Genomic DNA, 20012 nt, shown 5'->3' with positions numbered 1-20012 from the left:
TACAGAGCCGAGCCAATCTAAATGCTTGGAGCGGGGTTGTATTCAAAGCCTCTGCCTTCTACTCTACAAAATTAACTGCAGTTTGTATTTCAGTACATGACACACTAACCACACAGACTACGGAGGTTACATGGTCACACACAGTGGCTGGATGATTAATGCTATGGCTGACACGGACAAACAAGTACTGCTGAAAAGTGAACACTGTGATTTAGACATAAAAGATAGAGCTGAACAGCAGATATCTGATTAGAGTTATTTTAAAAAATTCTTTATTTCCTAGGTATCCACGGCAGTACTAAGACTCTTAGAATGAGAAACACTTAAAAATAATGATTTTCTTCTTGGAATGGATTTAATATTATATATATGATATATAAAGAAAGTTACAGGAGTAAGTAAAATCCAAGTGTATTTTGTTACTATTGCATATCTGCATAAAGTTGTCTTGGGGACTGGAGAGATGACAATCGGTTTATTACATCTCTGCCTAGGAACAAGGTTTCAAACCATATGCAGTCAGACAAGTCCCACGTGAATACCTATTACATGGAGTATGCAAGACTCAAGTTTTCAATGATTCTTAATCATCTGGACACTTGATGTGAGATCTAGTGTGCAACTGAAATTTTCAAGCTGAAGCTTCACTGCACTTATGCATTTGGAGGCATGATACAGATAGGAACTATGAACACTTAAAAGGAAAATTTGCTGTATTTTGATGTTGTTTCTTCTGTTTCATAATTCATTTTTAGGGCTTCTTAATCAATTTGTGAACTAGTTTTAATCTATATCAGTGGGATAAAAACCTCATGCGCTGCATATGTTCAGGTCACTCTGAGTTTCAAAACAAGGTTGCAGTGACAATTTCTTTACCACACAAACGTTGCCTTGAACACTGAGATCTGCAGTACCTGCAGCCTTCCATTTAGAGTGAAGCTTCTAGTCATTAATGCAAAAATAAAGTTCCAAGAGGAGAACTGAAATAATACTGGCTAAAGTGAGGAATAAGAATAGTGAACAGCAGAGCTGTTCATAGGTGAGGAACAGCCTAAGCCTTTGACACAAGGAAAGTCAGACCTCTTGAACACTTCCTCTCCTGCAGCTCTTTGCACGCAGGAGGATTTGGGATGACCATAACAAGAGGGATACACCCCTCTGGCAGCAGCCCCGGCCCCACTGCGATGTCATACCAGGAGGGTAAGATGTGTCTGTCTGAATTATGAAAGAAAAAGTATTTGCCATGTCATTTGCTTGAGAGACAGCACTTAAGCCAACAGTGGAAACTTGCGCAGGCAGGGTGAAAGCAGCTACTGCTGGTTGTGTCCGAATCCTACGCTTAACCGCATCTTTATTAAAGAAGTTCTTATAGATGTTATTTAGAGTCTGTGTCCAACGTACAGTTTATTCCACCCCGAGGTAATTTTAATATGCTGCTTTACATCTTTTACTGTGACAGGAAGATTATTCCAGTTATTGATGGGACTTCAGCATCAGAGACTGACTTAAAATTGGATATCCAAACAAGGGTCCAGAAGCAGCAGCATTTTTACCAGCCTCTAGCCCTAAAAATTGCCATACCTAAGGCAACGCTCTACGGCTGTCCCTGGTGGCAGCACCTCCATTTTATCTCCCACATCTAAAGACAACCAAGAGGTTTAGTCATCTGAGCTGAATGGACAGGCAAATGGTGCCACCCAGCCCCAAACATGCAGACAAGTTTATACTGGGACGACAGATGTACCTGGAAGATGTACCATTCAAAGCTCCATCTGTGCAATTTGTTTTTATTGACATACTTAGGTATCAAAACATTGCCATCAATGTCTCAGATCCTTCAGCTATATGAAGATAATTAAGCGTTACCTGTATCTTCAAAGTACAACATGACCAAATATAAATACATGAAAAAGAATAAAACATGCAAAAATTCCCCAACTTTAAAAGGATTAATAATTCAAAAAATTTATGCTAGTGAGACTTCTGCACAATCCACCAATTCTTACGCATTTTTCCATATCAAGATAAGAACTGTTATCAAAACACACAGGGCATAAGATAAGATGACTGGCTTCTGATACTTTAAGAAGACAGTGAACTGTTATATACCTTATTATTGCAAATTATTGATTTGTAAAAGTTTAGTTTTTTTCAAAACAATGACTAACATATTGGTATTCATACACCAGCATAAATATTTGAATTGTATTTAACTCTCAAAAATTACTAAACTGATTGCTTACAGAATATAGTAACCATCCATGGAAATAAAAATCGATTTGCAAACTGCTAAGACAGCATCTGTAAGGGACAGCTCAAAATTAATGTGTGTGATTAAAGTGAAGGGTCATCACGAAAAATGCAACTTGTTAAAGTTTCATTGTGCAAATTGAGCTCTATTGGATCACTCGAATTTGGGAGGAGAAAGATTTTGTCACTGTGCTACAGTGACGTCTTGGGTATCAAATGCAGGATTCCAACCTGCTCATATGGTAACACAAAAGATTAAATGGTCAGAGGTAAAAGTGTTCCTTAAAAAAAAAAAATTTAGCCTTTTGTGGATATAATTAGAAAAGAATACCAGAAGCGATTACTGTCCAGGTGACTTATGCTAGGCCACAAGACACACCACGGTTTGTATTTAGAAGTCATGCTAGGCTTTTCTAGGGCAGGGATGTAGCACTGAACTCACTTCAGAACCTACTAGAGGTGTGTGAGCACCACATGGCTTCCACAAGGCATTTACAAATGTCCCTGTTAACAAGTGGATGAGTCCATTGTGGAGAGAGTCAAGATGCTTCTGTCGTTGGCATAGAAGGGATCCGATGAACTCCATGATCTAAAGTAACAATAAAAGAAAAGTTTGGCTGACTGGGAACTTATATGCTAGAGGTGAGGAGAAAAGTCTATGAAAGCAAGAAATAAAAGTGTTATGAGATTAGGCAAATGTAACTCTTTAAAAGACTAATCTATTAATTTCATGTAGGCACCTGCAATTCATTGAAACCTTTGAAAATACACTGCAATTAACCATGCCAGCTATGTAATTAACAATTCTATGTTTACCTTTCTGTGTTTACTCACAGCTACAGATATTCTCATCACTATGAACTAAAATGACCAGAGGTTTATATCCCCGTTCTACTGCTAAAGTTTTAATTTGGTGCCTCAAGGAAAATCTGAACGTTGCAGGTATAAGTCGAGGCACTGTGAATGCTACGATTTGGTTTAGCCCAAGGTCATTCCAGCAAAGCCTCGTGGTACGCACAGCTGACCGTGGTAACCCAGTACACTACTGGTGTTGTAATGTTACACTTCCAATGCTGTCCAAAGTTGTGTGTAGGCAAAACTTATCTACAGTCATGAATCTACTTCATCCCTTACTGTTAAATTTAAGTTAAACTTTAAGGCATCAGGAAAACTACCTAAACATGTCACAGCTTTTGATTCAGATGGGACCTCACAATGTCTTTCTCTTAAGGACCGATTACTACTCAGGAAGAAATACCATTCTTGGTTGAACCATATTACAGGACTGTATGTGAAAAGCTGCAAAATAGAAGGTTGGAAGGCAGGAAATCAAAATATAACGAACTTATCCTCCAAATTTGCCTCTCTCAGAAATCTGCTGTTTCTTTAGAATTTTTACATGAGGTGTCTTGACACAAATACCACGAATGGGAAATTTGAACAATTCAGTAATGAAACCTACTGTACAAGAATGTATGTGATCCAGTATTCTTAATATTTTAGTAACTGGCAAGTTGACAGACAATTTAATGGAACAGACAGACAAAAATGCATTTTATCTTACCACAACACACATTTTATATTCCAACTGGTGAACGAAGCTATAGAAAATACTTTTTGAATACGTTTTACAAGCAGTAAATTACGTACAAGAGACTCTATTCCTGTGGCCCACTACTCCAAGCATTTGTACAACTTTGATTCAAAGTTTCTATCAAAATTTGATACCGTTTGATTTCATGTTCTCATATTTCACAGAATATCATATTTGACAGAATATCAGGAGCATAGAATACAACACAAGCTAGCTGCAGCAACATTATTTAAGATAGCGCTCTTCATTCTACAGCACTCACAGACAACGTATTTATTTGCATCACTTCATTCAACAAAAATAATTTGCAGCTGCCTCCTGGTTGAATACGAAGCTGTTTTATAAAGAAAAAAGTACTCAAAAGACGATACTGTTTGGGACCGCGCAATGTTCTGAAGATACAAGCTTTAGGTAAAAATCAAAGCAGCTCAAGCTTGTGAACAAAGGCTAAACAATTTTATAAGCATTTTTAAATCACCAAATAGATTTCTTAACTGTACCTTCAGCATTTCACAACTTATAACTGGCTCATGTGATTTAAACAATTAGTACATTAAAAAATAAACAGAGACTTTCACATATTACCAGGAAAGTGTAGGGGGAAAAAATAATCCTTGACTTTTAAGACTAGGTTTTAAGTGTCAATGCTGAGCAGAAGGAACTGAAGTCACTGAAGAAACCAAATAAGACTGAAATGAAAAAAATGTCTTTTCTAGTTGTACTGTACATAAATTTAAGTGAAACTAGGTGGTGATTGAGAGTAATTTCAACCAGAGGCAGAAGCAAAAACTACAGAACTTCAAGCCCTTAGTGTAGCACCAAGATAGTTTTGCATATTCATTAAACATAATACTAACTTCTGTGTTCTAACCGCTCTAAAATTATTCAGCTAGATGGAAATTCATCTGAAAATTACATGAGGTAAGCAGACAAGAAACCTGAGGAAAAGCAGTCTTCAAAAATGTTTAATATTCTGTCAAATATGAGTTATCTTCAATAAATATTTGTAAGTTCTTAAAGAAAGAAAAAGTGAGTGGGGAAAAAAAGAGGAGATTGTAAAAATGTAAATGCATTGCAGAAAATAAAACACAGAATACCTACCTTATAAGACTACACATTACTAAGGCAAATGTTAACTAAAAATCTGCCCTAATTAGATAATAATAAATGAAAAAAAAGTAGCATGAGAAATTCCTCATTTGGAAAGAACAGTTTTACAGAGAAGTTGAAAAAAACCCCAAAAATCTTAGAGCAACTGCTACCAAAATGTTGATTTTTAGTCCAATTAAATGCTCACCTTGTAGATTAAAAATTCTATTAAATTGTTTATTTTATACATCATGCCCGCTTTCTATACAGCAAGAGTTTGAATTAAAAATGTACTTAATCTTAACAGTTCATTTTTCATATGGAATGAAACATTTTGCACAATCATACCCTAGATTTGTAGAAACGTTGAATAAATTTCATAAGCAAGCCAGGAGAGAGAAACTGCCTGAAACCGCAGACACTGTGTTCGACACAAGAGTTCAAAACAGAGATGTACTACACACCAAGTCAATACCTAAAGGCAGAATCAGAACTGACAAAGCTTGTCAGCGAGAATTACCCACACAGGATTTTATACTGAGCGAATGATATCACAACCTTTATCACAACCTTTAACCAAAAGAGACAAAGTTGTTCAAACACAAAATGAGTTTCCTTGGAAATGTGCGATGTGCAACTGTTTCAGGTTTGCCTTTTGACCAATGAAGGACCATGATATCATTCAGGGACTGAAAGATTACGATGTACAAAAGACTATTTTTATTTCTACCCCCCAAATATTTCCACGTTTGTTAGCTATCCCTCTGTAATTGGAAATGGGGAGATGGCACATTAGCAGATTTAGTAAGAGCTTTTCACACAGTTATGCTGACTGCAAGAGCAGTAGTGCTCCTTAGACATATTCCATTGCTCTAACCTGCTTTTATCCCATTGAGGTTTGTTTCACATGTGGTTTGTAAAGGAAAAAGATTTATTTAGCACATACTTTGGAATGGCACACATGAGTTTGACAATATACCTTCTAGAACTGAAAAAAAAAACGTTTAAAATTCTTAGAACCTGAAGGCTCTGTTGTGTCAATTACTCTGATTTTAGAAAGAGATTATAAAAGTTATACTACAAAAATATTTCATCTTCATATCAATCAATGGCTGAAAGATTTAAAGACTCTCCTTTTAACAATGAAGTTGTATTGAAGGGGGGGAGTGTGAGCCTTTTGTATATCTTCAGGAGTAATGCAAGCTCCAAGGTAAATATTTGGAGGTTGTACATCAAGAACCAAAGGGAAAAGTCTTTCGACTTTACAAACAACTCCTGATTCATGAAGGAAAAAAAAAAATCATAAAAAGGAGAACAAAAACAGCAGCAAGGCCTGATTTTCTAAAGAATGTACAAATCAAGAGAAATTCCGATAGATATAACACAAGAACTTGTAGTAAGCCAAACTAAATGTTTTAACAGAAATCTTTTGAAAACTGTTTTTGCCTCTCCTCATCCCAAAAGAAAGCACTCAAAAAGAAACAAGAAAATGATTTTTTAGGGTGAAAAAAGTACAATAAAGAGTTGCATTTCCTACTTAAATAAGCAAAACCTGCAGCTGGTTTGCTAGACATCTATTGCTGCAGGCTCATCAGGTTCCAGTTTATAGGAGAATCGTCTGCAGCAAAGGCTATTGAGAGAAATGCCACACCTGTTGACCTGGGTCGAACTACATCTTCCCATTAGTCGTTCCAGCATTCTTCTAACAGATGTGCATGCTGTTTCCCCATCTGAGAAGCAGCACATGGAGTCCAAGCAGTTGATACCTGCACCTGCCTCAGTAAGCTGGAAGGAGGAAATAAAAAAATACAAATAATCAGTACTCACAGATTATAGCAATGAAGATGCTATCAGAAAACACTTAGGAAAAGCATGTTTCCTTAGATTGCTGAATATTTTTCAGTTTTATAGGAGAACTACAATGATTAATAACATTACCATTTCCCTTCCTAAGGTCTACATACACTAAAATTTGATCTTCCCAAGGTTTGCACGCAGCCTTGGTGAGCACATGGAAATCATTTAGCACCATCTCTGCTTAATGTTGGAAATAAACTGGTGAATAATTCTCTGCTCTACAGCTAAAATTACTCTCTGGAGCAGAGCATCGTGCAGTTTAAGCTGTGATGCTGTGATTAACCTCAGCAGAGGTACAACAGTTTATACAAGCTGCAGGTCTGCCCTATTTTAAGGGAAATTTATAAAGAGAAAGCTTCAGACCAGGGCTGCAGAATACAATGCAGCAGCCTGATCGTAAGCAATATTTTTTCCTCAACAAGTGCAGAATGCAACTTCCTATAATATTTTATGTTATATCTCTGCCATAGATAACCTTGGCTTGGTAAGGAACAAAAGCACACTCCTGATTTTTATTAATATCTTTTATCTAAATGCAAACAAGGCTGATGTTAGAAAGGTTCAGTCATGTTCATGCCAGCATGAAGAATAATTCAACATTAGCATAATAAACCCTCTACTGTTCATTCTTAATAGGTGAGAAAAAGACCCAAACAAAATGAAAGATGTAATACAGAGATGTATGGGTTGAAGTTAAGTGTCACCTATCAGTGTGCTCCTCTATATTATTTTTGCACACTAGCCAGCCACAGCATAACTAAAATCTAACTGAAATCTAGTACTGCTGGAAAGAGAGTATCCAAAACTGACTTCAGTATCCTTTCCAAAAGGCAATAAAAACACAGAGTGTGGGGATGCTTTTTAACTTAATTTGAAACTTTCCATGAGAGCATCCTGTCACACAAATGCTGAACACAGGCTAAATTTAAGCATCCATTATCCTCACCTCACACTCAGACACCAGTGAATGAGGAAATCTGGGAGAAGGCTTCTTAGTCTATGATAGGACACAGCTCTCAAGAGCTTCCCCCAACTTTTCACCACGTGACCAAAGGTTGCTGACTGCTGCCTAACGACTTGGGTTTCCAACTCCCATTTCTTTCATGCCACCCACACTTGCCCAACACTGAAAGGAAAGAAAAGAACCTCAGAGTTTCCTATGGGAATGTTTTACTATGAGTGGACACATTCCTTCCAAATCCCCCAAAACAGGCAACTGGACAGATTACAGCTTCATAACAGAACAATTCCTATGCTACAAAGAAGAGGCAGCTAACAGAAACAAGAGGCATTTGGAAATCCAAGAGAAAAATCCCAACTGGCAGGACAAGGGGGGAGCACACAGGCAGAACTGGTGTTTCTGTGCATGTTTTCCTATGCCTGCCCCCTCCTCAGCTCTATTCCGCATTCCCCATGGTCCCTCCACATCTTCCCGTCACACATTAAAAAAGCATTACAAAGGGAAACCCTTGATTCAGTTGCTGCACCTCGGAGGCCGTGAATGAGTGCAGGCAGGAGACACACTTCTGACTAACTCGCACTCATTTGGCAGGTCTTCTGGACACAAAATGAACATTTGCTGTGACAATGAACTTCTGTAAATACCTGAGACACAGGAGCAGAAGCACGGCAACTGACAAGTCTAAAAGCGGTTTTGGTTAAACCAAAACAAAACACACCTCAGAGCTTGAGTCCCTGAATGCCCTTATTTGACGACCATCACATCTGGTCACAATCATACTGCCACAGAAAGTACTGTAATTAGGAACAGCACAATTTGCAGCATTTCAGTACTAGCAGATACGACCTTCACAGCAACTTCACGCTGTACTCGCAGTGTATCAGACAAGAAATTACACAGAGCAGAAGGAATTCCTATTAGGAGGTCAGAAAGCAAGCTCCCTGCTGCACATGCAGTGACCTTCACGGCTGTGTTCGTAGCAATACAAAACAAACTCTCACACTCCTACACTTAGGATTTCAAAAAGAATATCTAGTACACCCCTTATCTTGAAGCAGACCAAGTAAAACCTTTAAAGTTACTGCAAAAGGCCATATTACAGTGGTTGTCCATAGGATCAGATTCCCCGTAGGATCTGCTGACCTGAGAGCCAGCAGCCCTAGATATTATTCAAAGACTGGCAGAAAGAGAAACCAAGAGTAACCCAAACTAGCTTCCACAGAGTGAACCCTCAGCTCTGGATTTTGGAGGGCTGTTCACTACAATCTCCTTTGGTCTGCTCAAGTTAGATACTCACAAAAAGCTAGGATCGTGCTTGAACCACGATTTATGGAAAAGTTAATATTATCCTTTTTTTTTTTAAAAAAAAAGCACAAGTGACCTTACATAAGCCTGGAAACAACACTTATTTTTTTATCAAACTCAGAGTTAAGTGTAAAGTAATATTGGGTGAGCATTAAGGACAACATAAAAATAAATTCAATTTTATGTGTAGATATATTGTATATCACTGCCTGGTGAACATGGATTTTTATATTTATATCCACTATCTGGAAGAAAGATACTTATATTATGCTAAAGAGTCCCTTTTCTCACTTTTCTCTCTGTGGCAGACAATTATGATCACAGTTTTATATCAAAGTAAAACCTGGCATGGTAAAGCAGTAGAGCATAATGGTCTCTGAAGACCTGAAACAAATCCTCAGGAAACAAAAGGCAGGAAAGACAATGCTTAAAAAAAATTAGCAAGTATAGAGAAACATCTGATATGATTCCTATTAGGGCTGCAAATAAAGTATTTTCATAAGGTAAGATCTTAGATCACAACAAACATAATACTTTATATGATAATGGCCCATTTAATGTAATAAATCAAAAAGCAACTGAAGTGCAGAATTAAAGAATGAGTCAGCTTGATAAGGAAAAATCAAACCCACATACTACGATGCAAATTTTCTTGTAGGTACCAAAAATAATGGGTTTTTGGAGATGGCTCCATGACTGTCTATATGATAGATATATACACACACATTAGGGTAGAGGGGGGGTACTACCTAGTGAACGTAAGAACTGTCGGGTAGGCTAGACGGAATTAGCAGTTGCCTATTGTCCTCCCCTCTGTGCCTGCTTTCAGCAAAGTCACATGCTGAGCTGACTGAACCCTTATCTTCTTCCATCTAGAAGGACAGAAAAGCAACAAATCTTATAAAGCACCACGCTTGCATTGCTTTAAAACAGTCACCATTTTTATATGAACTTTCATTTTACAGATCTGTTCTTGAGAGAACAAGGCATTATTTACAAGGAAAAGAGGCAATTTTTTCAAGTTAATTCATGAATCAAACATGGTTTATCAGTGCACAAGTATCAGAAGTGTTTGGTCCTTTTGTGCACCATAGACTACAAAAGGGGAAAACCCAACAAATTTGAAATCTCTTTCAAATTTTCAGATTTTAGAGTTGTATTTGTTTTCCTCCTTCTAATAGAAAGGACCATTTCAGATTGTTTGTCTTATTACGGGGTATTCTATATGCCACAAGACAGACATTCCAACTAAACATTTAATCACACTGAAATGTACAGTTGGGAATTTGCTGAACAGGAAAAGTATTTAATCCTGTACCTCAAGTTAAGAGCACTACAGCTTATTTTCCTGAGCCCAGGTCCTAGCTGCCAACATGTCTGATGCCACACAGATGTTTCAGGAAACATATATGAGCTGGTTATCACTATTCCACAATTAAGCTAAAACTTTCTCCCTACTGTAAAGCTCACTTTCTTTAACCCTTAATATACTGTACACCAAAATCCCAAATAATTAGATTTAAAATTTTAGATGAAAATATAAGAACATTGACATCTAACAACTTCACTGGCACTTATGTTTTCAACATTTTTTCTAATTTTTCTACTCTTCATCTCTTTGAATCAAGTAAACCCACAAATACCAAATTATTTCATTATTTCAAAGTCATTAAACAGAAGTATCTTCAGGTAAGTACATATGTGCATTTTTGTGACTGAAGATAAATATGAAATAGTCTATTCTTCTCTCATTTATTCCCTCTTCCTGCGATAGATTCTGTGGATTAGCCAACAGATCAGCACCACACTACACTAACACACCTGTAAAGGAAGAGATTACCCTTGTTCAAAGTTTAGCATATTAAGGTGTTCTGGTATACTTCACTAGTGTGAATGCATGTTTGCACTTGAATAGTCTTCTTAGAAATTATATGTTCCTTACAGAAAACATATGCTGTAAAAGGAACAGAAACCTGCCTGTTCTCAACTTGTACACAGCTGGGCTGGATCAGATATGAAAGCTAGTAGGAGGGGACTCCTACAACACAGTAACTGGAGGAAAAAATACAGACAAGCAATGAAGGCTGTAAAGTCAGGGCCAGGGGTCTGGAGTTCTGGAGACAGCTAAAGAAAGCAGATCTGTACAAGATGAAGGGAAAACAAGGCAACAACAGACTCATGGGCCTGGAGATGGGGAAAGAACAGGGTCTTGACTGTGCTACGGCAAATGCTACAGTTTGAGAGTCCCGGATATAATGTTATGCACTGACAAGCCTTCCCTGTAAATAAAAACCTTTTCTGTGTTTTACATTTCCCCAGTATTGTGTACAGTTGTAACACTGTTCAAAGGTAAAAACTCTATAAACATAGTTATTCCCATCAGTAAGTAGAATTAAAATATCTGTCGAGCAACACTTCTCACATGTGGCTTAAGAATTCTGACAGTTCTTACAAAGCACACAGACATGTATACATACATACACACACAAACTTTGTTTACAAAGAAAAAACTGAAATGAGACACAATGGGGCCCAGTTAATACCCTAAAATACATAATTCAATGTTCCAAGAACAGGAGACACAGCTACAGAGGAGAGAAGTACTACTCAGTCTCCAGTCAAGCACAGAGCCTGCACCTGACCTGTGCTGCTTGATTTCCTCTTCATCCCAAGTTACAAAAGGGACAGTAAAGTTCAGAGGCAAGAGTTTAACAGGTACACACAAGACTGCATTTCTGACTTATAGCAATCACATGGACTCTTAAAAGGTCCCCCTCAAAGCACTTAACTGTACATCACGAATGTACTTAATATAAACGTGAACATTTTTTGTACACTGTGAAGCCTATAGACATAAAAATTCACCGTAACATCATAGTTGTCTTCTAATTTGCATTCCTAAAGGTATTCTCCTCCTGTATATCAACACAGCAGTAAGCACATTTGCAGAACAAGGCATAACTCAGTTTAACCTGCTGCTATACTCCTTTTGAGGTTTTTAATACATTATTTAACAAAGAAAAGAGACTGACAGTCTGTGCATCAATATACGTGCATTCAGCAGTCACAAGGGACGCAACTGCTGTGTGAGCATGTACAAACGAGGTGTGACAGAATTAGCTGCTTACAGCTACATTCACCAAGCAGCAGGTTTGTTTCATGTTCCTACAGTTTTCCTTGGTTTCTCTGCTCTGCTGCTTTTGGAAAACAGCTGCCCCAGCTGGACACCACAGAAACTAACCCATGGTCTTCACTCCAAATTACTTTTTATTTAGTATAGCGAAATAAGTAGTTTCCATCTATTAAATGATTTTCCTTTTTACTGTTTTAGGTAAGGATCCACAAGACAGCTTCCAAACTTTGCCTGAAGACTATGAAAAAAGAACTAAAGAAACTCAAATCCTTGTTTCTTTCTTGTTGCACTTTACAACCTCAACTGAAAAGTGTAAAGCACTCAGTGCTTGTATTTCAGGTACCTTATATTAGATACTCAAGTGTAAAAATTCTGACATACAAGAGAATTGGATTTGCATAATCATTTGTTACTCATGGACAAAGCAAATTTCCCATTTTTTTCAACCCCTTCCCTTAGTGTAATATGAAGAAAATCCCCTCTACTTAGCAAGCATTCTCCTATTTTTACTATTTTGGTAACTACGGTGCTGCATTCCTAGACAGCTTTATTTTTCTTTCACCATCCAGTTGCATAACCCTTAAAACGTGTTTAGTTTTGGAAAGTTTTAACAGAATCTTTTGTTCTAAAAACTTTGGTGTAGATACAATGCACCACAGAACTCACTTTAATAACTCAGTGAGAAAACAGAAGTTTACTGGAAATATATTTATCCAAAGTTTTAAAAAGGTAACTTATTTACACAACACTGATAAACCAGGAATTTTAAAAGCTACCTTGTAACAGCTTTTGCAGAGGAATCTCCCCAATATGTTGCTAAGTTTACTAAAATTGAAGAGGTATACTGCAGTTTGCCTGTTTTAAAGCTAGTAAGTGCTGAATTTAAAACAAAACAAAACCACCCCACCGCTAGCACCCTGGGGTGTTTAGAAATCTAAGCTGATGTGTTTCACAGTGGGACAACTAACAGCTAAACACAACAGCCATTTCAAGTTCTGCCTTGCAAAGGCCTAGCGCACTCTCAGAGAAAATACAAAGCTTTTCTCTACTTTTTTCCCCTCTTTAAAAGGACTTGTATCTGTTTCAATTAACCACTAAAAATTCTCTGCTCATTGTTTACAGTGTCAGTTTCCTGTCTCCTACTTTCCCTCAGTTAAACAAATGGCAGTTAAGTCCCAAAAATGTAGGTTGGTTGGTTCTCCTAGCACCTATTTGCACGTTTTTAAAACAACTTGGTCACCTTAAAATATTTAAAAGGAATCAATTCTTTGCATTCCTTCTTGCTATAGAATATAGAAGTAGATAAGGGTGGGATAAAACATCAAACAGGTTGAGATGTTATTGATGCGTATGAATGTTTTAGTCTCAGAAATGAAATGCTGTCAAATGCTGATTCTCATGTACTGAACTCAGTGCATTTGAAGAGTTTCAGAATCGTAACGGTTCACCCACACAGACACATATACGTTTTGATTTTTTTTTTTTTGAATAATTTTCTAGGACTTTGTAGCCAAATGCCTTTAGGAATATGCATCCATACACACTGAAACCAAACAACACTCACTTCACAGATGCACAAAACAAACACAAAAAGCCTTAGCCGCACAAATGTACATATACACCCAAACTTAAAACATTTTCTGCCCTTTCAACACAAGTGAAAGCAAATTAAAATAGGCAAACAACTTGCAAGAAATTGCTGCCAGAAATATATGGACCTTCCTGTCATGGCCTTATGAAGCCGAAATTATCCAACATGCAAAAAGCACTGTTAATTTTGATCATAAAGAAATTAAAAGCATTATAACCATGCTAGAAACTGATTATTTAAAAATGGATGCAAGAAGAGCTAGATCTTTATTCTGAAAGTTGAGCATCATGCTAGGGATGTTTTTTCCTAAAAAAAGCACATCCAACACATGCTACTTAGGAGAAGCATTTGGCTCAAAAACACAGAGCAAAGCCAAGAAATAACCAAACTGAATGTATCTGCACTACACGTATTGCCCTCTCAACCCACTAATATTCATGCCTCTTCCCATCTCTCTCAGCACTGGTTAGTTCAGCATGCATAAGAGTTGATGAGGAACTGTCCCTCCTACTCTACCTAATTTTGCTCAGCTGATTCCTTGCCCTGGACAATGGCTGCAGTGCGATGAACTCGTCACTTAAAGCAACTCTGTTGGAGTACATCTACAATTGGACAGAGAAGGGATGGAACATACATGTCAGTAAGTAGCATCAGTAATTTTCTAAGAGAAAGACACAGGACAAGACATTGTTATTTAAGTGGAATACACATCATATACAGAACACAAGCCTGGTACCTTCAGGACAGCTCCTGGGATCATCACAGCCAGTTATTGTTTGGTAGGACCATTCTTAAGTGTACCTTAGCTTTCACACTGAGAAAAAAGGCCTATACACTTTTACATCTATATTTTACCAGACATCTTTATTCAGTATTACCTTCTGCCCTCAATAGTGCTGTCATTTATATTTACTCGAAGATTTATATTCTGATTCAGATTTACCTTACTGTCCACTTCCTCCTATATGATTCTGTAACAGACCTATAGTCAGAAATTACCCAGAAGCTACTTCAGGGCAACAGACCAAAGTCAAACATAATAAGATGGATTTTCTCTAAGGCCAGCAAAAAAACCCACTTAGAACACAGGAAAAAAAAAACAAAACTTACACACATGCACCCTAAGTGCATTATGGAAGGTAGAGTTAAGGAAACTCAGCCCTCTATAAAAGTCAACTCATGCTTGCCTGTCAAATTTCCAACAGACTTCCCAAAATGGGGATTTATTTTTTTTAAGTTATTGTGACACAGAACAATATTTACACATAAAAGTTCATCTTCAGCAGAATTTCTCAAGTGTTTCTCTCTCATACCGGTCAAATTTCTTTGCACTCTTATGAATAAATTAGCTACATGTAACATCTAACTGATGAGAGGCAAATAGATTGTAGATGCTATGACCTTATACTAAATAAAAGACATAAAATCAAATTCCTTATACACTTAGAGTAAGGCAGATGCCTACAGATACAGTGAATTCAGAGCACTAAGTTCAGTAACTTGCACTAGTGTGCTCTTAGTTTCTGAAAGATTAAAACAATAGGGGCAAGTATTTTCAGTCAAGAAACCTGTGTTTTGCTCACTGCTCCTGGGAACATTTTAGAATTTAAATGATGGGGGACAGAAACAAATAACTTAAATAGCTGTGATTAAAAAAATTAGTGACTAGTTCATATAACAATTTATCTTGCCCTGATAAAAACTTAGTAACTGTAAACTAAACTTTTTCTTTCCCCCAATATGCAAAGTCCTGCAATGAAAAATGCGTAATTAAAAATATTCAGTTATACAGAGGATGCACCTACACTACCAAAAATGCATTTCAAAGGGCAATGTACAAAGTTCCATATTCACTCTTTGAATGACTTCTATAGAAAATTCCTTCGCTTTTAGGACAAAGACATTCTCCAAACTCATTCTACCTGAGAGTCAGAGTCCTTTCCTCTGTTTTGAACCTGGAAGAAAAGTATTTACTAGAAATTTTAAACAGATCTAATGACAAAAGAAGCATTCTGTCACTTCTTGACAACAAATGTGCTGAGTTGGTCATCTGTTCATCTTCACTTATGTCTACTTCCTCACTACAAGAAAAGCCGATGAAATTCAGTGGGGCTGGTTGTCCCATTAAAAGTAAGAGTGGGAAAATCTCAACAGATTAAACCTCAAGAAAGCAACAGGTGCCTTCTTTTTGCAAATACCTTTTTAACTATGATTTCACTATCAAATACATATATAGAAACCACTGAACGGCTGCTGAAGCATTTCTGGTCAAATCAGAATTTAGATAATTCCTGATATTGCAAAGTTGAGGTAAGTGTTCTCAGAAAAAGACAGTATTTTAGTAAACATAGACTCTAATGCTGACACTGTCAAGTGGCAAAGTAGAATGGAAAGAAGGAAAAAAAGATGACTAATAGAGATGCACAAAGCAAAGTCGCCATGGCTATGAATCAAGCTATAGCCACAGGAAAGGTGTGAAGACATTCATCAAGATTCTTTCTTAAAAAGAAGTCATCCGACTGTGTCCTTGGTGACACAACTGCAATGGAAGCAAACTGAACCCAGAAACTCTTTAGAATTGATTCAGAAAGCAAGAGAATGCAACAAGTAGTATACAGGTAAGGCTAGAGAAAAAAAGATGCGGGCTTTTTGGTTTTCAATTCAAGCATTTCAGGAACACAAGAAACCTCAACAATCATTTCGATACACTACCAAATAGAAGGAAAGGGAAGTGTTTGATAAATATTGCCCTTTTTGAAGGAAAAAAAATGAAGGTAAGTAACTATCATTACCTATAGAAATTCTCCTAAATCAAGACTCTCTAATCCAGAAAGTGCAATAACATAAAGAGCCTTATCAGGTCTAGTTGAACAGTTTTCCAAAAGCTAGTGGTTATTTATCTTGGCTTTTAGCTACTAAATACCAAGACTGGAAAAAGCATCTAATATTCCAGTTTTGAAAAGGGACTAACAGGATGTTTTGGCTAGCAATAGGTTTGTCAGCATGATGTTGATCCTAGGCAAATTAAGAGAATGTCTCACATAGTTTTTTTTTTTTGTTTTTTTTTTTTTTTTTAAACACAAATTAGAAGGATAATATAATTTAAGTAAATCAACATGCACTTACATCAAAGTAATTACAAGGTTAGCTGCTAAAGGTAACAGTATTGATGTAACGCAGTTAAGCGTTCTGCATGGCACATAGCTCAGTGTAATTTGGATTAAGCACTTAGGAGACCACAAAATCAATATGGCACAAATGGACTAAAAATTGCTAACGAGTTTCAGAACATAACTGTATATGGGATATCTCTGTCAAGTGGATTCTTCACTCACTTTCACTTTTTTTGGGCCCTATGCTATTTGACCTCTCATCAATGACCTGGAAGAAACCAACATAATCACTTCGAGATGAGAAAAAGATGCAGAAGATAACAGGTTACTGATATATATTATTTTGTATGTAAACTGAATACATCTGGGGGATTCATTATTTCCGTACTTGGCACTGATGTATGCTGTGCTGGAATATTGTGTCCGCTGGTGAAAGCCAAAATTCAAGATGAGGTTGAGGAATGGTGAAGATTACAGTAGAAACACAAGAATGACTTAAAGACTGGAAAATAACCTTTTCGACAAGAGATGCAAGTCCAATCAACTTATCAGTGAGAAAAATCAACTCGATCACTAACCTAACCATGAATAAAACAAAAAATTAATAGAAAGCTTTCAGTTTAGCAGAAAAAGTATAAAAAGATAAAATGCTCTAAACAAACCAGAGACAGTAACTATTAGAACAATGGGTCAGGATGAGTTCTCTGTAACTGTCACTAAAAAGAACACTCAAATGCAGATGAGATATTTACCTAAACAACATCCTAATTTCAACAGAATGATTTCAAGGAGTTTTTGTAGCCTGTGTCTGGCAAAAGGGAGATTCCATTATCACAGCATACCTTTAGACCTCTTCTATGAATTTATGAAAATGCCACCAGGGTAATTGTCTTTAATTACATAATCAACAATCAAATACACGGCATATGACATGATCAAGATTTAAGAAATACTAATTAAAACAAGTCCTATTATATTAATTTTTAAAAGCATTGTTTTCATTACATTTTAAGAATTATTCAGTGCCAATTACAGTTGGAGAGAGCTTCTAATACCTAGACAAAAATGAGAATGAGTTACCATCTTCAAAGCAGTACAAAAATGCATAATATGATCCTCTCACACAGTTGCATGCTGAGATGCAAAAGATTGAGTGACCCCTTTATAAATAATTGTACTATTGTTAATATCAATTAAATATGTTATTTCCTTGTGAAATGGTGTCCTCATTTTTGTAATTCTGAATTAACATTTATCTTTTGAAATGAGAATACTTATGCATTAAACATGACAGCAATGTAAGAGGATAATTAAATATCAGAGGAAAGTAATTAGTTTACAAGACAGATTTTAACAAAAGTGTTCTTTTAACTATTGATCAAGTTGGATACAAAAGCATAACATTACCTGAGCTTTTTCAGTACTTGTTGGTTGTAGATGTCTGTACAGCACTTTCTTCACAACATCAAGAAACAAACAAGCAACTACTATGAGGATTATGGCAAACCAAGCAGAACCACTTGACAACAGCTGAACAAATACAAAGTACATGTCCTGGGTATGTAAAAATGGCCTGAAAAGTTAAAAGAAGTGGCAATTACTAAAAGGAACTTCTAGAAACAAAAGTACAGCACAGGCAGGCTCAAGTATGTCTTATTTTACATCAGGCAGCAAGCGTCTCAGGATGCGGAGTTACAACTGCATGGAGTCCATGAAGAAGTCTAGCAATCTGTTGGACCTGACCTGTGATGAAACTCTGGCGAAGGGTGGTACTGAACGTTAGTGGGAAACGTTCTGGTTTAGTTTTAAACTGTGTTGCAGGAAATGAATCACCATCCTATCGCTCCAAGACCCCAAAATACAAGCAAAAATACCTCACTTTACTGATTCAAACTCCAGCGCCTTCATTTCTGTTGCAAACATTTACCTATTACAACTACCTTTGGGAACCTATCTACTTTTTAAAAACAAAAATGCCTTTATAGTCACAGGCTGTCAGAGACAAGTAATTCCTGTCCTTGAGCACAGGGGAGCTTAGCAGCATTGCTCAAATTTCTTAAAGAATCACCAAAAGTGAGTGGTTGCTCTAGGCTTAAAAATTTGTTTTCCAAGACCTGTCATAAAATTCAGAGCAACATGGTAAAACACAATACTTCAGTGTTTTTTCATATCTTCACCTATCATATGTGTTATAGAAGGGAGAGGAAAAAAAAAAAAAAAAAAATCACTCACCAGATAATTCCCCCATAAAACAAGGAGAATATGAAATAAAATACAATGGATCCCCAAGTAACAAAATGGTTTATCCATGTCCAGAAGTGAGTTTCTAGTGCCATCTAAAACAAAGATAACTTCAATGAACTTCCTTTTTTTCCCCCCACTTCACAGAAAATGATAAATACTGGTCTGAATGTACTTATGAACTTCCAGTTCAAAGACTAAATATTGCTGTAACACACAAAAACTACAAAGAAAAAATTTAACCACAATTGAAACCAAACAAAAAAATCACTTATCTGGAATCCTCAAGAATCAACTACTACTGTATAATTTTTGAATCCATTTAAAATTATTGCTCTATTACATATTTGCCTATACACCCAAACACGGAAAGTAATTAGTATAATATCATACCTTCATTGTAACAGTTATAACCATAACGGTGAAGACCAAAGTACCAAATGTCCAGTTTCCAAACATCTAAGAAAACAGCAAGGCAAAAATCATGGAAGAAAAAAAAAAATCAGTTAAGAGCAACCACGGTAAGTTAGATTCTTCTTAAGTCAGCTACACTAATGAAACAAGCTTGTGGACCTAAGCTTGTGACAACTAATCATCGTGAAAAAGCAAGAAGGATACAATACAAACTACTAGAAAAAAATACAGCTTATGATAAGAGCAAAATTAATAACCCACAAGTAATCTTTCTTCTTGGTTCAAAACAAATCACCACAAAGGCTACATGAAATATGAAGAAAGTCCAAAACAGTAACATGAAACGATAGGAAAATGAAGATATCAATTTGATCAATTAAGTAATAAGCATCCAATAGAAAGCAAATATTGGGTGGAAGGTATTCACCTTAACATAAGTGCAAAACACTGAGTTTAAACATTTA

The 20012-nt window shown here is 36.6% G+C and overlaps 1 protein-coding gene across 4 annotated transcripts in view; it reads right to left on the bottom strand.

Annotated features, from left to right (window-relative positions):
• Positions 1-18: 18 nt before the first annotated feature.
• The window catches only part of ATP11B (ATPase phospholipid transporting 11B (putative)), a 68268-nt gene continuing 48274 nt past the window's right edge, over positions 19-20012 (bottom strand). For 2 of the 4 annotated variants that reach the window (XM_068405690.1, XM_068405693.1), the window contains 4 exons: positions 19528-19593; positions 19126-19229; positions 18301-18466; positions 2851-6718 (listed from right to left, as the gene is read on the bottom strand). In XM_068405690.1, coding sequence (XP_068261791.1) covers positions 6500-6718; positions 18301-18466; positions 19126-19229; positions 19528-19593 — 555 coding nt within the window. In that variant the 3' untranslated portion in view covers positions 2851-6499. The other 2 variants (XM_068405692.1, XM_068405691.1) reach the window with 2 other exon arrangements.

Source organism: Nyctibius grandis, chromosome 8, assembly GCF_013368605.1.
Source record: "Nyctibius grandis isolate bNycGra1 chromosome 8, bNycGra1.pri, whole genome shotgun sequence".
NCBI classification, from domain to species: domain Eukaryota; kingdom Metazoa; phylum Chordata; class Aves; order Nyctibiiformes; family Nyctibiidae; genus Nyctibius; species Nyctibius grandis.
Note: the sequence above shows the minus strand (reverse complement) of the source record. Positions and strands in the feature narration are given on the sequence as shown.